The sequence below is a fragment of the Ranitomeya variabilis genome, chromosome 7 (genome assembly GCF_051348905.1).
Source record: "Ranitomeya variabilis isolate aRanVar5 chromosome 7, aRanVar5.hap1, whole genome shotgun sequence".
NCBI lineage: Eukaryota > Metazoa > Chordata > Amphibia > Anura > Dendrobatidae > Ranitomeya > Ranitomeya variabilis.
This window is the reverse complement of record NC_135238.1, coordinates 32,014,638-32,037,700: the sequence shown is the minus strand read 5'-3', so window position 1 is coordinate 32,037,700 and position 23,063 is coordinate 32,014,638. Positions and strand designations below refer to the sequence as shown.

Here is a 23,063-nt window from a genome sequence, read left to right as displayed (position 1 = left end):
AGTGCCCTGTCCTTGGGAAGGAGCACTAGACCCCCTGGAGGTGTTGAATAGCATTCCCAGGAAGGTCAGGGACTGACTCGGGGTTGGTGATGACTTTTGTAGGTTGATTAACCAGCCCACGCGACTGAGAGTATTGGTTGTGATTGAGACGCTGAGCTCGCAGTCCATTAAGGTGGGAGCCTTGATGAGTAGATCGTCCAGGTATGGAATGACTACTATGCCTCTGGAGTGCAGGACGTTCATGGTGGCTGTCATGACTTTGGTGAACACTCTGGGAGCCGTGGCGAGTCCGAAAGGGAGAGCCACGAATTGGTAGTGGTCCTGGCCTATTGTGAACCTGAGGAACCTCTGATGGGCAGGTGCAATGGGTATATGCAGGTATGCGTCTTGTATGTCTATGGAGGTGAGATATTCTCCCTTCTCCATGGACGCAATGATGGACCGAAGGGACTCCATGCGGAAGTGACGGATCCGTACATATTTGTTGAGCTGTTTTAGGTCTAGTATGGGCCGTACGCTGCCTCCTTTCTTGGGAACTACGAACAGATTGGAGTAGAACCCTCGGAAGCGGTCGGTCGTGGGGACTGGTACTATGACTCCTGCTTGAAAAAGCGAGGAGACCGCTTGGTGGTAGGCACGAGCCTTGGCTGGCGGTTTTGGGGGGACAGAGAGGAAGAATAGGTTCGGTGGGTTGGAGGTGAAGTCTATTCTGTATCCGGAAGACACTAGTTCCCTGACCCACCTGTCTTCTGTAATAGGCAGCCAGACTTGATGGAAGAGCAAAAGTCGGCCGCCTACTGGTGTGGTGTCTTCCGGAGTCTGTGAGTCACGATGAGGAGAAAGTCTGAGATTTTCCTCCTCTGGGCTTAGGCTGGCCTGCTTTTGACTGCCAGGTCTTGTCCGACCTTTGCGTCGATTGTGAGTTGTCCCTGCGTGGGGAACGGTTACGATTTTGTGCTGGACACGAGACGGACCAGCCCGAGGAATTCCGAAAGGATCGGAATCGAGTTTGGTTACGCTTCTTGTAAGTGCGTTTAGGTCTGAGTTGGGGAAGAGAAGTACTCTTATCCCCGGTAGCGTTGGATACCATAGTGTCCAACTGTTCACCGAAAAGTCTCCCACTGAGGTAGGGGAGGTGCGTGAGGGACTTCTTTGAGGCTGCGTCCGCTTTCCATTCCCGCAGCCAGAGGATACGCCGAATTGTGATGCTATCCCTGCTACTCCCCTTGCTGAATCCAGAGCTGCATGAAGCATGTAGTCAGCTACGACTGCTATTTGAACCGCTAGGTCCGACATCTCAGGAGCTGATGCTTGGAGAGCTTGTAAATTTTTTGCCCAGGCCAGAATGGCCTTGGCAGCCCAAACTGAGGCGAACGCGGGAGCCAGGGATGCCCCTGCTGCCTCAAAAATTGAACGAGCCATGCTTTCTACCTGCCAGTCTGCTGCGTCCCTGAGGGTTGAGCTATCTGGCAGTGAAAGGAGGGTCTGTGCTGCTAGCCTAGAGACTGGGGGGTCCACTTCGGGTGGGTCTGTCCATTCCTTGGTGTCCTTCTGTGGGAAGGGGTACCTCGCCTCCAGATATTTACGATTAGCGAATTTTTTCTCAGGCTGTGAGAGCTGCTTTTTAAGGATCGCCTTAAGCTCTGGGTGGTTAGAGAAAACCTTAGGCGGCTTCAGAGGTCCTTCAAAGGAAATCTTATGTTCTGGGGCCTCTGGTGGCGGATCAGAAATGTCCAGCACCCGATGGATGGAAGAGATTATGTCCTCAACTAGTGCTGTATTGCTAGGGGGGATTGGGATCAGGGACCCCTCCGTTTCCCTGTCTTAGTCAGAGTCGCAGATGCCTTCCGAATCCTGTGTATCACTGAGGCGTCCCCTGCTGAGTGAGCCGGGGAGGAGGCCTTCTCTGGTCGGGATTGCGGAGATCTGCATTGTCTGTCCCTGGAATGGGACGGTCTAGATGACCTGGAGCTACGGTGTCTCTCCCTAGAGGGGGATGACCGTGTGCTATAGGATGACGGAGATGGACTTGATCTATGGGTCTGCTTGCGTCCTGTGGACGTGGATGTGCCAGGGTCAGCTTGTTCCTGAGTCAAGCTCTCCCTTTGCTGGGTAACGGTCATAGCCGAGGCATGACCCTGCAGAGCCTGAAGCAATGTGGAGGTTAGGTTAGGTTATCTATAGACTGCGTCATAGATTGCGATATCTGAGTAGCCCATTCCGGCGTGGCATTAGACACCGAGGCATTGGCAGGGGCTTCTTGGGGCTCTGACACATTAGTTTGTATACAGTTCTGACAATGCGGGTACGTGCTACTACTGGGGAGAGCGGTCCCGCAGGCTGTGCAGAATGCATAATAGCAGTTCTGTCTGGTTCTCTTGGACCTTGAGCCCGGCATAGTGCACAGAGTGCAGAAGGGCTAGCTATATAGAGAACCCTATAGTGATTGCAGAGAAGCCTATAGGGGAGCCTTATAGGGAATATGGATTCACAGCTGAGTAAAAAACCCAGCTGTGATCTTACCCCACCAGTGTGCCCCTAGGTCCAGCGCCAAAGATCCACAGTCCTGTGCCCCCCGGAGACTGGCTGCCTGGTCCTGCAGACCGGGAGATTCAGGGTTAATCTGCAGCAGAAAATGGCTGCTGAGAAGGAGAAGAAGGGGGAGAAGGGGGCGGAGAGCTGGAAAAAGGCGGCCGAACTGTGTAAAAACGCGCCCTTTCTGTCTCGATCCGCCCCCTGTATGACACTGTAGAGCGTCATATTTGTCATCCGGGGGCGGGCCGGGGGGGGCGGAGAGGAGGCGGCGGCTTCAGCTAGACCGAAGCAGGGGCCTAAATTAGATGCCTGAGGCCCAGAAGGGCTCCAGGCCGGCGCGAAAGTCCGGGAGGGGGTCGGATCTGAACCGGACCCCCCCCGGATTTAAAGGCAGGATGGCGGTGGGGATATAAGCGGAAGGGGGAGCCCGGTGTGGGGTCCTCCTGAGGCAGTATAGAGCTGGTGCTGCCGCAGAGACAGGGACGCAGGGAGCCCTGTGTCTGTATGTGCCATGCCTGCCTGCACTCCCTCTGGCCCCAACAGGAGCCCGCAGCTGGACTGGGGTCCCTGGATGCAGGCGCAGTGTGCTGGCCCATTGCTGGGAGCTGCAGAATGCTGCCTGTACAGGCCTTACCTGAGGTGTCTCAACCTAATACCCCCAGAGGGGGATAGGGAGGGTGCTGTTGTCACCTTCAGGGGCCTTTATCCTCGCCTCGACCTCAACCCAGAAACCAACAGGAATTGGGGAAGGAGGGGGGTCTCGACTTCGAACCAGCACCCGAGGGACTGGGGAAGGAGCGACATGGGGAATAGCCATCTCGACTTCAACCGGGCACCCCGTAAAAGGGGGCCGAGGAAGGAGCCATGCCGGGAGTCTCACAGGAGACCCTCTTTTCTTCATCTGTAATCCCGTCGGAAAAAAACGGAGTAAAGAAAAAAAAATTTTAGGTGTGCCTCCTATGAGACACTAAGCAAAAACTGGAGAAGGCTGACGCCGTCCAGGGGTGTATACTGCACAGGAGGAGCCACAGTTAATCTTTTTCAGATTATGCATAGTGTCGCCTCCTAGTGGACAGCAGCATAACACCCATGGTCCTGTGTCCCCCAATGAGGCGACAGAGTAAGTTGTGTAAATGTAATTTGAAAATCAATTACTACATAATGTTGTGTCTAAGGCTGATGCTACCTCGCAACGTAATACAAGTCACAACCCCTCGGTGCAGTGGCGGCGGTCACTTACTTTGCCGCACCACGACGTGTGATCTTTGGTTACAGGATGCGTGTCGGACATGAGGCTACCTGTGGCCGGGCCGTACACCGTGGTCCATATTCTGACCGTGAAGACGGCCTTATCCTCACGTCTGACAAGTGTCCCGCAGCCAAAGATCACACTGCGCCGCGATGTTTGAAAACAGCGTAAAGGGTTAAATCTCATTTCCGCTAATTAAAGGCTCTGTGATCCTCAGAAAAGGAGTCATCTAAGAATTTGCCTCTCTCCCTTGAAGTGGCAGTTCTCTCTTCTCTGTAATTTAGCATTTTTACAACTATCTGCCGTCACATCAGCCGTGATCAAAGGACGAGGAGCAGCGACTGTGACAATCCCGTCACCCGACTGGTAATACCAGCCTCACATCCTTCCTAACAAATCTATGCCGTTTCATAAAAAGGACCAAAAATAACTCATCAGCTCATTGAGAGGAACGCAGATCTGCACGGATTTGACGCCATGTCGTTCCACGCGCTCCATTGGGGAAAAAAAAAAAATTATAAGTATTTTTAGTCTGCGATTGACATTTTTTTTTTTTTTAACCACTATCAAAACCAAAATCTTTGACAGTCATAGTAATATATACAAGTCTGTCAGGTATTGCAGCTCAGCGCCACTTTCATCCCTGGGCTATGTCCAGTATTACAGCGCCACTTTTACCCCTGGGCTATGTCTGGTACTGCAGCTCAGCTCCATTACAGCGCCACTTTTACCCCCGGGCTATGTCTGGTATTGCAGCTCAGCTCCATTACAGCGCCACTTTTACCCCTTGGCTATGTCCGGTATTGCAGCTCAGCACCATTACAGCGCCACTTTTATCCCTAGGCTATGTCCAGTATTACAGCGCCACTTTTACCCCTGGGCTATGTCCGGTATTGCAGCTCAGCTCCATTACAGCGCCACTTTTATCTCTAGGCTATGTCCAGTATTGCAGCTCAGCTCTATTACAGCGACACTTTTATCCCTAGGCTATGTCCGGTATTGCAGCTCAGCTCCATTACAGCGCCACTTTTATCCCTTGGCTGCCTTTAATTTTTTTGCTAAATAAAAGAGCATGTTTTCGTCTAAAAAAAAAAAAAAAAAAATGTTGAGACCACTATCTACTCCTCCAACTGTATGTGTAATTGGGTAAATGGTTAACAGTCACTCCCTTGTTCCCATACCACCTACCTGGTGACCCCGCGCTGCCACACTGAGCTCTACCCATCCCCGTGTCCGATGGTAAATCTGCACACTATCATATACGGACTATAAAGAGAGCAGTATACAGACATATAGTGCCGTGTATGATGGCGGGGTATAGTCAGTGGGCCGTATGCTCAGTCTGGCGTGTCCTGTGCATCCACAAGAAAGCAAGACATTTCTGTGCTTGTGAAATTCTATTTTTTTTTCTGCAAAGCCTTAAACATTTTTTGGAATCCCCTAGCAAGGAAAAAAAAAAAAATGTGGCGTATCGGTGAACCACAGCAATATTTGCATAAGGGGCTTTTTTTTGGAACCCAGCCTGAACATACAGGATATCACCAGCCCCTGGGACACAAAGAAAAACAAGAAATAACTGAATGAGGGGCCAGGAAAACACGCAGAATAGCGATACCTCCAATCATCCTTTTGGGCGGCAGCGCCGGTACAACCCGGTACGGGAACTTCTGCAACAACATCTCCTGGAACACGACAAAGTCGTTGTATCTTCTGTACACGGAGGATTTAAAGAACTGCAAAAACAAAGCACAAAAATAATCTACTTAGGACAAACGTGCCAAAAATAATGCTTAACCCCTTCCTGCTGGAGACAACTTTCATTTTGGACACGTCCATTTTTTTTCCTCCCTTTCTTTGAAGACCCATAACTTTTTATTTGTATGCACTTCCATAGGAGCTGAGCTGCAGTACCTGAGAGCGGCCACTACACGGTGTGCAGCACTGTGGTGCTCCTGCTACATACACTGTGATCATCCGGCGACCGCGGCTCCGAGTTTCTGCTAAGTGGTGGGGGTTGTGGACGTCAGACCCCCCCCCCCCCCCCCAATGTGTTATCGATACCCTCTCCTAAGGATGGGTCATCAATACCTTAGTCTTGGACAACCCCCTTTAAAAGGCGTTTCTAGGATACCAAAACAGCGCCATTTTTGCCCATAGGCCATGTTTAGTACTGCAGTTCATGTCTCTTTAAATGAATGGGACTGACACATTCTACGACATAAGGGGCACGGTTTTAGGTAGAAAATTTAGATCAATTACGCGTCCTAATTTTGGGTGATCCCTTTACCAGTCAGACCATAAACGCCAGTCATCATCATTTGTCATAGATATACGTGGGATGACCCCAGTGATTAAGTCTAAGACCACCACTGATGTTCAGAAGAATCAAAGCCCACATAAATCACAGTGCGCTTCCTCATATCCACCACTAGGGGAGCTAACTGTAGTCTTGTAAAGTGCACTGGGAGCCGCCAGGTTCCCTTTAACTGTGGACTAAAGGTCAGACACCAACCAGTGATGGCAAGTCTTAGTGATGGGAACACCCCTTTAAATTATAGTAGGGTGGAACAAAAACTGAATATTACAACAATGAGATAAATAGGAAATCAAATACTTTGGAGGATTTAGATGCAAATATAATCCCCTCCTGGGAGCGGAGCAGGAGCGTCCTCACCTGGCTGGACACCTCATACTCCACGTGCTTAAGGAACAAGCCTTTCTTCTCGGGGATGAGCTCCACCTGCACGGTATCATGTCCCAGCAGCTCCTGTAAAGTGTGCGGCAGCATCAGAGGACTTCCGTGGGTCGCCTCCATTGTGCAGCATTCAGGACCGCTCTTCACACCTGCAAGAAGAAAAAGACACCCGTCCAGTTACCCTCTCCAGCATCCCGTCATTACCCGACATGTCCAGTCCGCTCCAGAGAAATGTATATGCAAATGAGGCTGAAGAGCTATGGTAGATCTGAAGCCTCTGTCACTCCAGCTCTATCCCCCGCCTCCTGCTTGACTGACAGCCTATATGCTGCGTGACATCAGGCACAGGAAAGAGGAGGCGGTGCTAGGAATAGAGCTGGAGTGACACAGGCTTCAGATCTACCATAGCTCTTCAGCCTCATTTGCATATTAATTCATATGCTGATTTTTCAGTAACGGAGAACGGACTGCTGAACTTGTACATATAAATATTCCTGCTGACAAGTCAGAAAATGGATGAACACAAGTTATTTGGAATTAAAAATTTACATGAATCTTAGGGAGTTTTTTTTTTTTAAAGAAGTAAAAAGGAAGCGAAAGTTTCTGCAAGAGTCATTTATATATTAGACTAGCTGTACTACCCGGCTTCGCCCGGGTTAATGACTGCTGTTAGCAAAATAGAATGTGTTAACAAAAATTTATTCTGCACACAAAAACCACAAAACAAATAGATAGAAATGTAATTATTAAAAGGCAAATACTAAGCTAATAGAAGCATTTCACAACATATATTAGCTTTGTTATACTGAGAATGGTTAATATAGGCAACAAAGACAATCAGAGCTCAGATTAATTAACTGTAGCAAAATAGAAGCTGAGCTGTGATTGGTTGCTATTGGCAGCCTGATAAATCCCCAGCCAACAGTAAGCCCACCCCCTGGCAGTATATATTAGCTCACACATAATAGACTGGTCATGTGACTGACAGCTGCCGGATTCCTATATGGTACAATTGTTGCTCTTGTAGTTTGTCTGCTTATTAATCAGATTTTTATTTTTGAAGGATAATACCAGACTTGTGTGTGTTTTAGGGCGAGTTTCATGTGTCAAGTTGTGTGTGTTGAGTTGCGTGTGGCGACATGCATGTAGCAACTTTTTGTGTGTCGAGTTGCATGTGACAGGTTAGTGTAGCAAGTTGTGTGCAGCAAGTTTTGCGCATGGCGAGTTTTATGTGTGGTGCCTTTTGAGTATGTGCAAGTTTTGTGTGAGGCAACTTTTGCATGTGTTGCAACTTTTGTGCATGTGGCAATTTTTCTGTGTGTGCAAGTTTTGCATGAGGTGAGTTTTCCATGAGGTGAGTTTTGCACGTGTGGCGAGTTTTGCGTGAACCTAGTTTTGCATATGGCGAGTTTTGCATGTAGCGAGTTTTGCGCGTGGAGAGTTTTGAGTGGTGACTTTTGTGTTTCGACTTTTATGTGGCGAGGTTGGTGTATGTGTGGTGAAATGTGTGCTGAGGGTCGTATATGTGTTCAAGCACGTGGTAGTGTGTGGTGCATTTTGTGTGTGTGTTAATATCCCCGTGTGTGGTGATTATCCCATGTCGGGGCCCCACCTTAGCAACTGTACGGCATATACTCTTTGGCGCCATCGCTCTCATTCTTTAAGTCCCCCTTGTTCACATCTGGCAGCTGTCAATTTTCCTCCAACACTTTTCCCTTCACTTTTTCCCCATTATGTAGATAGGGGCAAAATTGTTTGGTGAATTGGAACGTGTGGGGTTAAAATTTCACCTCACAACATAGCCTATGACGCTCTCGGGGTCCAGACGTGTGACTGTGCAAAATTTTGTGGCTGTAGCTGCAACGGTGCAGATGCCAATCCCGGACATACACACATACACACACACACACACACACACACACACACACACACACACACACACACACACACACACACACACACACACACAGCTTTATATATTAGATATACCTGTAGGTAATCTGCTCCTGTATATAGTATATATCTGTGTGTCATCTCCCCTGTAAATAGTATATACCTGTGTGTCATCTCCTCCTGTATATAGTATATATCTGTATGTCATCTCCTCCTGTATTAGACCTTGTTCACTCATTATTTGGTCAGTATTTTTACCTCAGTATTTGTAAGCTAAATTGGCAGCCTGATAAATCCCCAGCCTACAGTAAGCCCACCCCCTGGCAGTATATATTAGCTCACACATACACATAATAGACTGGTCATGTGACTGACAGCTGCCGGAGTCCTATATGGTACAGCTGTTGTTCTTGTAGTTTGTCTGCTTATTAATCAGATTTTTATTTTTGAAGGATAATACCAGACTTGTGTGTGTTTTAGGGCGAGTTTCATGTGTCAAGTTGTGTGTGTTGAGTTGCATGTGGCGACATGCATGTAGCGACTGTTGTGAGATGAGTTTTGTGTGGCGACATGCGTGTAGCAACTTTTTGTGTGTCGAGTTGCATGTGACAGGTTAGTGTAGCAAGTTGTGTGCAGCAAGTTTTGCGCATGGCGAGTTTTGCGCGTGGCGAGTTTTATGTGTGGTGCCTTTTGAGTATGTGCAAGTTTTGTGTGAGGCAACTTTAGCATGTGTTGCAACTTTTGTGCATGTGGCAATTTTTCCGCGTGTGCAAGTTTTGCGTGTGGCGAGTTTTCCACGTGTGGCGAGTTTTGCATGTGGAGAGTTTTGAGCGGCGACTTTTGTGTTTCGACTTTTGTGTTTCGACTTTTATGTGGCGAGGTTGGTGTATGTGTGGTGAAATGTGCGCTGAGGGTGGTATATGTGTTCGAGCACGCGGTAGTGTGTGGCGCATTTTGTGTGTGTGTTCATATCCCTGTGTGGTGATTATCCCATGTTGGGGCCCCACCTTAGCAACTGTACAGTATATACTCTTTGGCGCCATCGCTCTCACTCTTTAAGTCCCCCTTGTTCACATCTGGCAGCTGTTAATTTGCCTCCAACACTTTTCCTTTCATTTTTTCCCCATTATGTAGATAGGGGCAAAATTGTTTGGTGAATTGGAAAGCGCGGGGTTAAAATTTCACCTCACAACATAGCCTATGACGCTCTCGGGGTCCAGACGTGTGACTGTGCAAAATTTTGTGGCTGCAGCTGCGACGGTTCAGATGCCAATCCCGGACATACACACACACACACACACACACATTCAGCTTTATATATTATATAGATGTCAGCAGATAGCCCTCTCTCCCGATGGACGCCCGAACCCCCATATATCCCGCAACCAGTCACCATCACCAGTGCAGGACTATAGTATCTCATCAAAGACCATAAAGGTCTAATTTTTTTTTTTTTTTATTTATTTTTATTAAAGGGGCCTCAAGAATGATTGTCCATCTAGGGGTCCGGATTTCTCCTTACACTTCGGTCCCTCTCATTAAATGCTACATATTGTTCAACCCTATGATATCTTATTGCCACACCCCCAGAAAGTCACAGTGGGGTCCAGTTATGGGGGTCCTCAATGCTACGGGACTAAATTAAAACCTCTGAGTAAGAAGAACGTTAATGTTGGGACCTGTCATCCAAATTACCGAGAATCTCATCATGAAAGCCGGACACTTCCGCAGATTACAGACATATTCACACCCACCCGCAGATCCCTCCCGTGTGCACCGAGGTGAGAGTCCACAGATGAGAGCAGAGACGGATGAGTAAACCTTCTACAGTGGGAGACACTTATTAACCAAGACCCCCCCGAGACCCTACAGACCTGCTCGCCACAGGACTAGCCTGTACATTGTGTAAGAGGATGAGGCATAAATTAGTCGCTTTAAGGGATGATTAAAGGGAGTCTGTTGCCAGGTATTTACTATGTAATCCGAGAGCAGCAGGATGTAGAGGCAGAGACCATGATTCCAGTGATGTATCACTTACTGGGCTGCTTGCTGAAGTTGTGATAAAATCGCGTTTTTTGATGAGCAGAAAATAAACACTAAAGGACTAGTGAACCCGCCCCCAGCATTAATTGGCTGCTTTCTGTGCACACTGCCAATCAGTGGTGTAGGTGGGGTTATACACAGCTCAGCATTCAGAGCACTGCTAGATCTGCAGCAGAGAAAACAAGGATTTGATCAAAATTACACCCAGCAGCCCAGTAAGTGACACATCACTGGAATCAGGGTCCCTGCCCCTGCATTGTGCTGCTCTCAGATTACATGGCGACAGATTCAATTTAATAAAAACAAAAAAATAAAAAATTCTTAGACATTCACGTTACATAAAGTAGATGAAATATGACCGACATGGACAGTTGGTGATCGCTGATGGCAGATCGATCCATTGTTGGCGGATACAAACTGATCGGCTAATAATGGCTTCCTAGTCTCCCTGGTCTGAGCCATGAGCCCCCCGAATAGATCACAGTAGAGGGGGCGAGGGATGATGGTTCGGAAGCCAAATCTAATTTGATCAGCAGATCACAGCAGATTCAGCGGAACAGTACGAGCTTCTGGATTCTCCATCAGTCCAGAAAATAACGCCCCCCCCCACAGCCTCAATCACAGCGGGTGATGGGAGAGACGAGAGCTTCCTTCACCTGTCTTACTCCTCTCTGCCAGACCCCCCACCATGGGCGGAGGACCCCCGAGAACGCGGCTCTATATTTATACAGACTTTACGGCCGCACTCTAACAAGGCTTCTATTCATATAGGCGGGTCAGGGAGGGAGCGAGGAGCCGAGCGCATAAATCTCCACGGCAGACCAAGAAATCTAAAAGTACCGAAGGAACAAGCGAGACTCAATAGATCAATACTGGGGTGAGAAGAGGGATTATTTTCCCCAATCACGCTTTGGGTGTAATTAAAGGGGTTGTATAGTTTCGGAAAACTCCTGTACGCTGAAAAAAAGAAAAAAAAAAAAAAAAACAGACAAATTGCCATTACTCACCCTCCACCGCTGCTCCAAATGTCTGATTGTCTGCGGCGCTGATGTAACATAGATTCCAGTAATAACTGAGATCACCCGCTCTGTGCCAAAAACTTGGGCAGAGATGCTGAACTCACCGATTGGCTGCTGCACTGTCGACGGGACGTCAGCTATACAGACAATAAGGGTAGGTGCAGAAGATCAGTAAACGCTGCGGGTTGGACGCTGCGTACTTGTGCAGCGTCCAACCGGCATCGTCCAGATGTTACAGCAGAGTGGATGCCCACTATGCGTGCACAGACGCCCATGGATCACCAGCGGAGACAGACAGGTGGAGCGTCTTTCCAGACAGCAGCATGTCAATTTATCTTGCGGAGACATGAGGGTCCACAAAATAAATCTCACCCGTACAATGTATTGGACACAGTGATCCCGCACAGTACACGGAACACATGCGGAATCACCTGTATTCAAAAACCGGCAGCGGACATGTGCTGCCGGTTACTGAACGTGTGCACATACCCTAATAGACATCGGAGAAATAGCAGAGACTCAGCAATGGACCTGGGGAGGGGGAGTAAAGAAAAGTTTTTTTGTTTTATTTAGCAAATCGCAGGTAAGGGTTTTCCGAAGAGGTTAAGAAGATGCTGCTCACACTGCTGTCCACCATGTCTGTCTATCTGATCTACTACTGGAGATACCAGGGGTGCTGAGGTAAGAAGAGGCTGCTCACACTGCTGTCCACCATGTCGGTCTATCTGATCTAATATTAGAGATACCAGGATGCTGAGGTAAGAAGAGGCTGCTCACACTGCTGTCCTCCTTGTCTATCTGATCTAATACTGGAGATACCAGGGGTGCTGAGGTAAGAAGAGGTTGCTCACACTGCTGTCCACCATGTCTATCTGATCTAACACTGGAGATACCATGGATGCTGAGGTGAGAAGAGGCTGCTCACACTGCTGTCCACCATGTCTATCTGATCTAATACTGGAGATACCAGGGGTGCTGAGGTGAGAAGAGGCTGCTCACACTGCTGTCCACCATGTCTGTCTATCTGATCTACTACTGGAGATACCAGGGGTGCTGAAGTAAGAAGAGGCTGCTCACACTGCTGTCCACCCTGTCTGTCTATCTGATCTAATATTAGAGATACCAGGATACTGAGGTAAGAAGAGGCTGCTCACACTGCTGTCCACCATGTCTGTCTATCTGATCTAATATTAGAAATACCAGGATACTGAGGTAAGAAGAGGCTGCTCACACTGCTGCCCTCCTTGCCTATCTGATCTAATACTGGAGATACCAGGGGTGCTGAGGTAAGAAGAGGCTGCTCAAACTGCTGTTCACCATGTCTCTCTGATCTCACACTGGAGATACCATGGATGCTGAGGTGAGAAGAGGCTGCTCACACTGCTGTCCACCATGTCTATCTGATCTAATACTGGAGATACCAGGGGTGCTGAGGTGAGAAGAGGCTGCTCACACTGCTGTCCACCATGTCTGTCTATCTGATCTACTACTGGAGATACCAGGGGTGCTGAAGTAAGAAGAGGCTGCTCACACTGCTGTCCACCCTGTCTGTCTATCTGATCTAATATTAGAGATACCAGGATACTGAGGTAAGAAGAGGCTGCTCACACTGCTGTCCACCATGTCTGTCTATCTGATCTAATATTAGAAATACCAGGATACTGAGGTAAGAAGAGGCTGCTCACACTGCTGCCCTCCTTGCCTATCTGATCTAATACTGGAGATACCAGGGGTGCTGAGGTAAGAAGAGGCTGCTCAAACTGCTGTTCACCATGTCTCTCTGATCTCACACTGGAGATACCATGGATGCTGAGGTGAGAAGAGGCTGCTCACACTGCTGTCCACCCAGGGTGGATAAAAATCAATGTTTTTTTAAAAAAATCAAAAAAATCGGATTTTTTTGATTTAAATCGGATTTTTTTGATTTAAATCGGATTTTTTTCAATAAACTGCTTTTTGAGGAAAATATTTTACCATCCAAAGGTTCTTCCATCATGAGATAAAGCTGAGTTGTTTAACTCAGTAGAATAAAGGCTGTATATGTGTAACATTCACAATGCCATGCTCTTCCAGAGGTTTCTGTAGGATGCTGACTATCCAACAAGTTTGGGCATGTCAACTGAATGGAAAAAGAAACTAAACCAAAAGTGAAACCAAGCTAAAAGTGTGGAATTAAAGGGGCAGTATGAACAAAATGTGGAGGCTATTAATAGTTTATACAATTAAGACATGCTGCTTTTAAACACCTACCTAGCCATATAGTAAAACAAAAAAGATTTTTACTTACTTTGGGGTCCCCCCCTCACCCTGGCGTTAGATCGTTGCCCCTAGTTTCGTCCGTGTAACTATGGGCGCACATGCGCACTGCTCTCACTTCTCATTTTAATCGTGATTTATATTAAAAAAAACCTTTTGATTTAAATCAGTGATTTAAATCATGATTAAAATCATGATTTAAATCGATCCGATTTAAATAGAAAAAAATCTTTTGATTTAAATCGTGATTTAAATCATGATTTAAATCAGCGTGATTTAAATCAATCCACCCTGTGTCCACCATGTCTATCTGATCTAATACTGGAGATACCAGGGATGCTGAGGTAAGAAGAGGCTGCTCACACTGCTGTCCACCATTTCTATCTGATCTAATACTAGAGATACCAGGGGTGCTGAGGTAAGAAGAGGCTGCTCACACTGCTGTCCACCATGTCTGTCTATCTGATCCAATATTAGAGATACCAGGATGCTGAGGTAAGAAGAGGCTGCTCACACTGCTGTCCTCCTTGTCTATCTGATCTAATACTGGAGATACCAGGGGTGCTGAGGTAAGAAGAGGTTGCTCACACTGCTGTCCACCATGTCTATCTGATCTAACACTGGAGATACCATGGATGCTGAGGTGAGAAGAGGCTGCTCACACTGCTGTCCACCATGTCTATCTGATCTAATACTGGAGATACCAGGGGTGCTGAGGTGAGAAGAGGCTGCTCACACTGCTGTCCATCCTGTCTGTCTATCTGATCTACTACTGGAGATACCAGGGGTGCTGAGGTAAGAAGAGGCTGCTCACACTGCTGTCCACCATGTCTATCTGATCTAATACTGGAGATACCAGGGGTGCTGAGGTAAGAAGAGGCTGCTCACACTGCTGTCCACCATGTCTGTCTATCTGATCTAATATTAGAGATACCAGGATGCTGAGGTAAGAAGAGGCTGCTCACACTGCTGTCCACCATGTCTGTCTATCTGATCTAATATTAGAGATACCAGGATGCTGAGGTAAGAAGAGGCTGCTCACACTGCTGTCCACCATGTCTATCTGATCTAATACTGGAGATACCAGGGGTGCTGAGGTAAGAAGAGGCTGCTCACACTGCTGTCCACCATGTCTGTCTATCTGATTTAATACTAGAGATACCAGGATGCTGAGGTAAGAAGAGGCTGCTCACACTGCTGTCCTCCTTGTCTATCTGAGCTAATACTGGAGATGCCAGGGGTGCTGAGGTAAGAGGCTGCTCACACTGCTGTCCACCCTGTACACCTGATCTAATACTGGAGATACCAGGGGTGCGGAGGTAAGAGGCTGCTCAAACTCCCCCCCCCCCCCCCCCGTCTATCTTAAAGGTACAGGTTCCCTCCAGGTCAGAGCCTCGGAGCTCCCTACTGCACCCGACCTAACAGTCTAGGATGGTTTCTCAGTATAACAAGATAGTGGCCATTTAATGTATTATAATTACAGTGATCTTCTCCCTGAACAAGAAGAATACGATTTGCTACTTAAACAGATTTAGAAGTTTTTAATTCTATTTTTCTATTCCTGGATAGCCCCTTTAATGGCGCCATGGGGAGTGCGGCCCCTTGATCCCACGCCGGCCTCTGTATCCTTTGCTCCAGCAATGACATGCGGAGGTGACTGTAGCAGCCTGTGATTGGCTGCAGCGGTCATGGGCCACGCACAGGAGTGGCAGCACACTGGTGAGTAAAGGGAGATTTGGGGAACCCCGGCCCCATTTAATAAAAACATGCAAATGATTCAGAGTCCGCTGATCCTTAAAGGGACATACACAACTCAGTACCTACCGTGACCCGGAGGGCCGGATGATCGTCACAACATTGCACAGATTAATCACCGCCATTACTGCTCAAGAATATCTCAAGAAAGACCTCAATAACGATCACAACCGACCACTCCTCACAGACAGAACGCCCCCTTCACGATCAGATCGCCCCCTTCACGATCAGATCGCCGCTTACCCCCATTACTAAGCTATAGATCTCCTTCCTGCGATCACGTGACATATTACTAGAGAGAACCCGATCTAATCATCGCATACTTACCACCGGCAATGAAGAGGTTAATGCGCAGAGTGACGTCACGGTGGGCGCCTTCTACCTTCGGGGGGCTTCACCTGCAGTCAGTGTCTCCCCCGCAGCTCGCCCGTCTGTACTGGCATCGCGCTCCGGGCCCCGTCATGTGATGCGCTGTCGCCCCGCCCCCTCTGTACCACGTGACTTCCTTTCCTTAGTAACGGCCCAAACAGGCTCGCAGAACTGGCGGAAGAGGCTTTTTGCCAGGCGTTATCGGCGTCAGTGACGTCATGCCGTACGTTTACACATGCGCAGTGCAGTTGTGGACGTCGTCTTTGAGGGGTGTGTGGTTTTGGATGGATAAATGGAGTATATGTGTCACACTGAGCAAAGTCCTGTATATTTCTACCAATTTGGGTTCACAAAGAGTTTTTCAATGTAAATTTTTCAGGCTGGAAAATCCGCCTCTAAAAACACTTGTAAAAGACGCCTGGTGTTTGTGGTTTAGAAGCCGATTTTTATGATGATTTCGGAACTGATCGGCTTCAAAAACCTCTGATCCATCGTCTCCTGCTCCGTCACTTGGGGGGCACGCAGGGGGTGACACGATGTGCTGCCGGCAGTTTCTGGGGCTTAGTGTAGACACTGACGTATGAGGCGCGGCACGGATAAAGCGTGGAGTCCGTGGTGCGGCCGTTTCTCCAGTGTCCCAGCAGTCAGTGTGCACATGTACAATGGGGGGAGGCGCAGATCACAGCAGCCCCTTCACTGTTCTCATCAACAGGAGACGTGTAGCATCACGACAACCGACAACCTCACGCCGCGCGTTACTGTGAGCAGCCTGCGTGACCTACACGGGCTCCCAGTGCTGCAGCGTCCCCGGACTTCACATCTGGGACGTCACTGGTTGCCAATTACAAAGCAGCTGCCAGCAGCGGATCTTGATTATTTGCCCATTGTGACAGAACGTTCCTCAGACGACCATTAATAACCTCATTGATATCTGCCGAGGCTGGAGGTGCCGGGATTTCTGCACATGGCTCATACCCCATACCAAATAAATCCAGATGTTTTGATTGTTTTGTTTCCATTTTTCATCAGATCCTGAGATTTCTAGAATTTCACAACTTTTCTTTCTTTGTGTTGCCATTTTAATCTATCTGTTTATTATCTATCATCTATTATCTATTTATCTATCTATTATCTTTCTATCTATTATCTATCTATCTATCTATCTATCTATCCTCTATCTATCCAGCTATTATCTATCTATCTATCTATCTATCTATCTATCTATCTATCATCTATTATTTATCTTCTATCTATCATCTATCCATCTATCTATCTATTATCTATCTATCTATCTATCTATCTATCTATCTATTATCTATCTATCTATCTATCTATCTATCTATCATCTATCTATCTATCATCTATCCATCTATCTATCTATCTATCTATCTATCTATCTATCATCTATCTTCTATCTATCCATCTATTATCTATCTATCTATCTATCTATCTATCTATCTATCTATCTATCTATCTATATATCATCTATTATTTATCTTCTATCTATCTATCTATTATCTATCTATCTATTATCTATCTATCATCTATCTATCTATCTATCTATCTATCTATCTATCTATCTATCTATCTATCTATCTATCTATCTATCATTTATCTTCTATCTATCATCTATCTATCATCTATCTATCTATCTATCTATCTATCTATCTATCATCTATCTTCTATCTCTCATCTATCTATCTATCTATCTATCTATCTATCTATCTATCTATCTATCTATCTATCTATCTATTATTTATCTATCTATCTATCTATCTATCTATCCATCTATCTATCTATTATCTATCTATCTATCTATCATCTATCTTCTATCTATCATCTATCTATCCTCTATTTATCCATCTATCTATTATCTATCTATCTATCTATCTATCTATCTATCTATCTATCTATCTATCTATCTATCTATCTATCTATTATCACAGGGAGTGTTATACTGACATCTAGTGGTCAGTAAGATAAAGGCAACATTTCATTTTTATTTTTTTTCAACTTCACAGTCAACAAAAATATTCTGTCTGCTGCAAATTCAGTATAGAAAACTTCACCAGTTTCATGGCAAAAGGTGCAATCTATCCACAGCATACATTTATCTGCTTTGGATTTTATGTTCATAGCCCTGGTTAATTTATGGTGCAGATTTTTTTGCAGCCTGGGGATGAGATTTTATGAAGTCTTGTCCACCATACTGCCACTGTATTAAGCTACATATTGTCCACCTGGATATTCCCAGCATGTAGAAAAATCCAAGTTCTGTAACTTTGTGTTTCAATCTCTTCTTCCTTTCTGTGACTGTAAATCGCTATGTGTGACGGGGCCTTTACACTATGGATCAGCGCTCTCGGCCGGGGGTCCACACCTGGAGGGAGACCTGCTGTGATCGCTCACATATGATCACTGCCCTGAACTTGTACATTGTAGCCAACCCCGATTCATCATTGCTGGTTCTCCAGTTTTCTGGAGTCATTTTCTTTTTATTAGTGACTTTGTGACTTGCTTTTATTTGTTTACAAGTTCTCTTCCTCTTTTAAGTCATTTCTTTTGTTCTTGACAACTTTTCCTTATCCAAATATTTTAGACAGATTCATGAAATGTGACTTCTTCAAATGTTGCTTTTTTTGGCGCACCTCCCTTCCGTCTCTGCCCAGAGTAAAGTTTATGATCATTTTTTTTATTTCGGCGCAGTTAAAGACTAACGTGTGCCATTTTATTAGGCAACTTTATACTCTAAAAAGTTGCTAGAATGGTCAAAGACACACAAAAAAAAAATATTCTACAACAAATTGATGAATCGTGTGGGCTATTTCAAATAATTTGGGGCAAAAACGTCAGGGAATGGCAATAAAAAAAAAAAGAAAAGCGAGTTTAAAAAAAAAAAAAATCGTGAATGATGAATCACGACTTTAGTTATAGGAGCTGGGACAGGCAAAACAGGTTCAGGATATAAACCAAAGATGTTTCCATTCACTGGCAGGGTGCGGAGATATTAGAAATGGTGATGAACTACAAAAACTATATCAGTAATTAGCAGAACTATGACTTAGGTACCGTTGGACCCTTCCTAGGCTCCAGGGCCCTAGTGCAACTCCAGCACCTACTATTGTTATATCCTTGGCTTTTGCCATGTGTGATGTAAGAAACAAGCTGCCACACAGGGCCATTGGTGGAAGAGTCAAAGTATGAAAAATGGCGACACAAACACAATTTATATATATATATATATATATATATATATATATATATATATATAAAGTCCAAAAATATATATATATATATATACATATATACATATATATATATATATAAATATATATATATATATATATATATATATATATATATACAGTATAAGATATCATCTTAATTAGTACTGACGTCGTAAAAAAAAAAGGGTGAAGCTGATTTTTTTCCCCATCATTATACCACAGTCCCTGTTTTTCTGCACATTTTATGGTAAAGTGAATGGTGTCATTCAAAACTACAACTCGTCCTGCAAAAAAAAAACAAATGAAACTCACATATGGCTATGGAGAGGAAATAAAAAAAGTTATGGGTCTGGAAGAGGAGTAAAAAAAACAAAATGTAAAAACTAAACATGGCAATGAAGAGAAAGGAGTAGTGTTGAGCGAACGTGGTTGGACAAGGCGTTATCCGAGCATCAGGGCCGGACTGGCCATCTGATATTTCTGGCAAGTGCCAGGTGGGCCTATACTGGCAGTGGGCTGCTCATTCTCAGGGAAGCACTCCACAAGTCTCTGAAGTGATTTCTTATTTCGATCTCTGTGCTGCCGTTGCACAGAGATCGACTCAATCACTGTGTCTTACCTCCATCCGCTCTACCATTTGATCTCCTTTTCCTCTTACTCACATTTGTTGTGATGAAGGAGGAAGGAAGCATCGGCGACTTCACTGACACCGTCAGCCAGAATCACCAGAATCTATGAAGCCAGCCCAGCAAGAGCCGGCTGGAAATAGCAGTTCTAAGGACTGAGGAGCAGATTGTACTTATTGTCTTTGCTTCGGCCTGATAGAAATATAGAATACCAGTCCCTCCCACATATCAGAGGATGAACAACCCCTTTAAGTCTATTAACCCTGTGATGCAGAGTCCTGCTGACAAAAGGCCCCATATACAGCTCTGGCAAAAATTAAGAGACCACTGCAAAATGTTCAGTTTGTCTGATTTTTCTCTCTATAGGTATATTTTTGAGTAAAATGTAAATTGTTCATTTATTCTATAAACTTCTGACAACATGTCTCCAAAGTTCCAAGCAATACATTTTGTACTTATTTTCTGAAAATGAGAAATGGCCAAAATAACAAAAAAAATCAGTGCTTTCAGACCTCAAATAATGCAAAGAAAACAAGTTCATAATCATTTAGAAACAACAATGCTAATGTTTTAACTCAGGAAGAGTTCAGAAATCAATATTTTGTGGAATAACCATGATTTTTAATCACAGCTTCCATGCATCTTGGCAGCTTTCCACCAGTCTTTCACACTGCTTTTTGGTGATCTTATGCCACTGCTGGTACAATAATGTAAGCAGTTCTTCTTTGTTTGATGGCTTGTGAGTAACCATCATCTTCTTGATTACATTCCAGAGGTTTTCAGTGGGGTTCAGGTCTGGAGATTGGGCAGCCATGACCGGGATTTGATGTGATGGTCCTTCATCCACACCTTGATTGCCCTATCTGTGTGGCATGGCGCATTGTCCTGCTGGAAAGACCAGTCCCCAGAGTTGGGGAACATTGCCTGAGCAGAAGGAGTCAACTGTTTTTCCAGGAGAACCTTGTATGCGGCTTGATTCATACGTCCTTCGCAAAGAACAACCTGCCCAATTCCAGCCTTGCCAAATCATCCCCAGATCATCACCTGGTGGTCTAAGGCTATGTGCACACATTGCGGATTGGTGTGCGGATTTACCGCGGTTTTTGTGTGGATTCCTCCTGCGGTTTTACCCCTGCGGATTCCTATTGAGGAGCAGGAGTAAACCGCAGCGGAATCCGCACAAAGAATTGACAAGCTGCAGAAAAAACTACGCTGCGTTTTTTTCTGCAGCATGTGCACTGCGGATTTTTTTTCCATACGTTTGCATGGTACTTTACAACGCATGGAAAACAGCTGCAGATCCGCAGCAAAATCCGCAACGTGCACACATAGCCTAATGGTTAGATGGAGACCTGGAGAGGCGTACAAGCCACAGTGTCTTGCACCCACTGTGAAATTTGGTAGAGGATCGGTAATGATCTGGGGATGCTTCAGCAAGACTGGATCAATTAGGATAAGTTCCCACTAGGCGTTTTTTTTTTCTACAGCAAAACTTGATCTCTTGGCAGGAAAGAAGCTGCAGAAAAAAGCAGGTTTTTCTTCCGTTTTTTTGCTGCGGTTTTGGCATGCTAGATTTGTCTCTTGTGCGTGCTGATAAAGTTTAGTGTTGAAAAAAGTCTTACTTTATAGAATCAGGTTTTGGCACAAAAAATGCAACAAAACCTGATACTTGCGTTTTGGTGCATTTTTTCACCACCCAGTCATTTCAATGGGTGAAAAACGCTGAAAAAAAACATTGAAAAAAGTGAGATGCTCCATTTGTGCAAAAAAACATGCAAAGGACCAAACACTGATGACAAAAAAAAAACAAAGTGTGTGCATGAGATTTCTGAAATCTCATAGACTTTACTGGTACTGTAAAACGCAGATGAAAAGTTGCATTTAAAAAAGCGTAAAAAAAACGCTGCAAAAATGGCTAATGTGAACTTAGCCTCAGTCAGAGGCCAAAAGTGTGTCCTGCGGCCACTGTATCGCAGTATACATCAGTACATGTTAAACATATTCTTTTTTTTTAACAATGGAACCTATGGATGATGCCTGTCACTGTATCTTACAGGTATCTATTAATATACAGGGTGGGCCATTTATATGGATACACCTGGGTGGGCCATTTATAAAGTTGGATCCAAAATGGCCGACTTCAAAATGGCCGCCATGGTCACCACCTATCTTGAAAAGTTTTCCCCCTCCCATATACTAATGTGCCACAAACAGGAAGTGGATATCACCAACCATTCCCATTTTATTTAGGTGTATCCATATACATGGCCCATCCTGTATATTGTATTTCCTGGTGTATATATTAAACAGGAGCAATAGATGCACAGTGAACATAGTCTTACAAAGGTAATTAACCTATAAGGGCAGGCTCGGGCTGGTCCATAGGGGAACAGGGGAATCCCCCCGCTGGCCCCTGTGTAGATCTGGGCCCCCAACCCCACTGTATGGGCAGAACTTGGCATAATTCACTTGATTCACTCTGTACAGGAAAGAGCAGCATCTCATCATTCATTAACTGCACTGCCCAGTTTATTATTATATAGAGATATAGGTACATTTGTTAACGAGGGTAGTGTAATATTTGTATGCAAGTGAAAAGTGAGACCCCCAAAGTCAATGGTATTGGTGGGCCCTCGGCATTTGCTGCAGAAGTTTCATCACGATCAGTGGGCAAGTGGGCTCCCAAATGCCAGGGCTGAATTTCAGTCTCAGTCCGAGCATGCTCGGGTGCTAGCCGAGTGACTTCGGCGTGCTCGGATACTATGAGACCCCCGTGGCTGCATGTCTCGCGGCTGTTCGACAGCTGAAACATATGCAGGGATTCCCGAACAGACAGACAACCCCTGCATGTGTTGCGCCTGTCGAACAGCCGCGAGACATGCAGCCATGGGGGCTCAAACATGGTTTTCGAGCACGCCGAAGTCACTCAGTTAGCACCCGAGCATGCTCAGATAACACCTCATCCCAGCACAATTGCTCATCACTAGAAAGGAGTAATAACCAGAAGTGACTGCATCTATATACACGCGGTTAGAAAAGAGGCGTAAAAATGCCCCCCGTATTATGCCGCTGTCGCCTTGACAACCCTTTATGCAATGGGACGTCCAATAATCCAGTTTGGCCATTCCGTTTCCAGGTCTGCGCTCCCATAGCAAAATTACGTCCATTTGTCACGTCTCGTTTTCCGCCGCCATTGCCATACGGAGCTATTTGTTTGGTCATTTTGAATGACGCCATCCACTTTACCATATAATTAACAGTATTACATAATTCCTCTCAGGATAATGGGAGAGCTGGGTAACAGGCACTGAAGAGCTAGAAGCCGCCCAGCTTTCCCCAGAAACAGAACATGACACTTTTCGCTTCATTACGAGTTGTTTGACATCAGTTTTATTA

General features: G+C 45.7%; 1 protein-coding gene across 2 annotated transcripts in view; it reads right to left on the bottom strand.

The window, feature by feature from the left end:
* SNX8 (sorting nexin 8) overlaps positions 1-15,977 on the bottom strand; it is a 26,968-nt gene extending 10,991 nt beyond the window's left edge. Inside the window, exons 1-3 of one of the 2 annotated variants that reach the window (XM_077274774.1) lie at positions 15,773-15,977; positions 6,459-6,628; positions 5,400-5,517 (exon numbers count right to left, since the gene is read on the bottom strand). In XM_077274774.1, coding sequence (XP_077130889.1) covers positions 5,400-5,517; positions 6,459-6,599 — 259 coding nt within the window. In that variant the 5' untranslated portion in view covers positions 6,600-6,628; positions 15,773-15,977. The remainder of the gene's footprint in view (positions 1-5,399; positions 5,518-6,458; positions 6,629-15,772) is intronic. The other variant, XM_077274775.1, reaches the window with a different exon arrangement.
* Between the last annotated feature and the right edge of the window lie 7,086 nt (positions 15,978-23,063).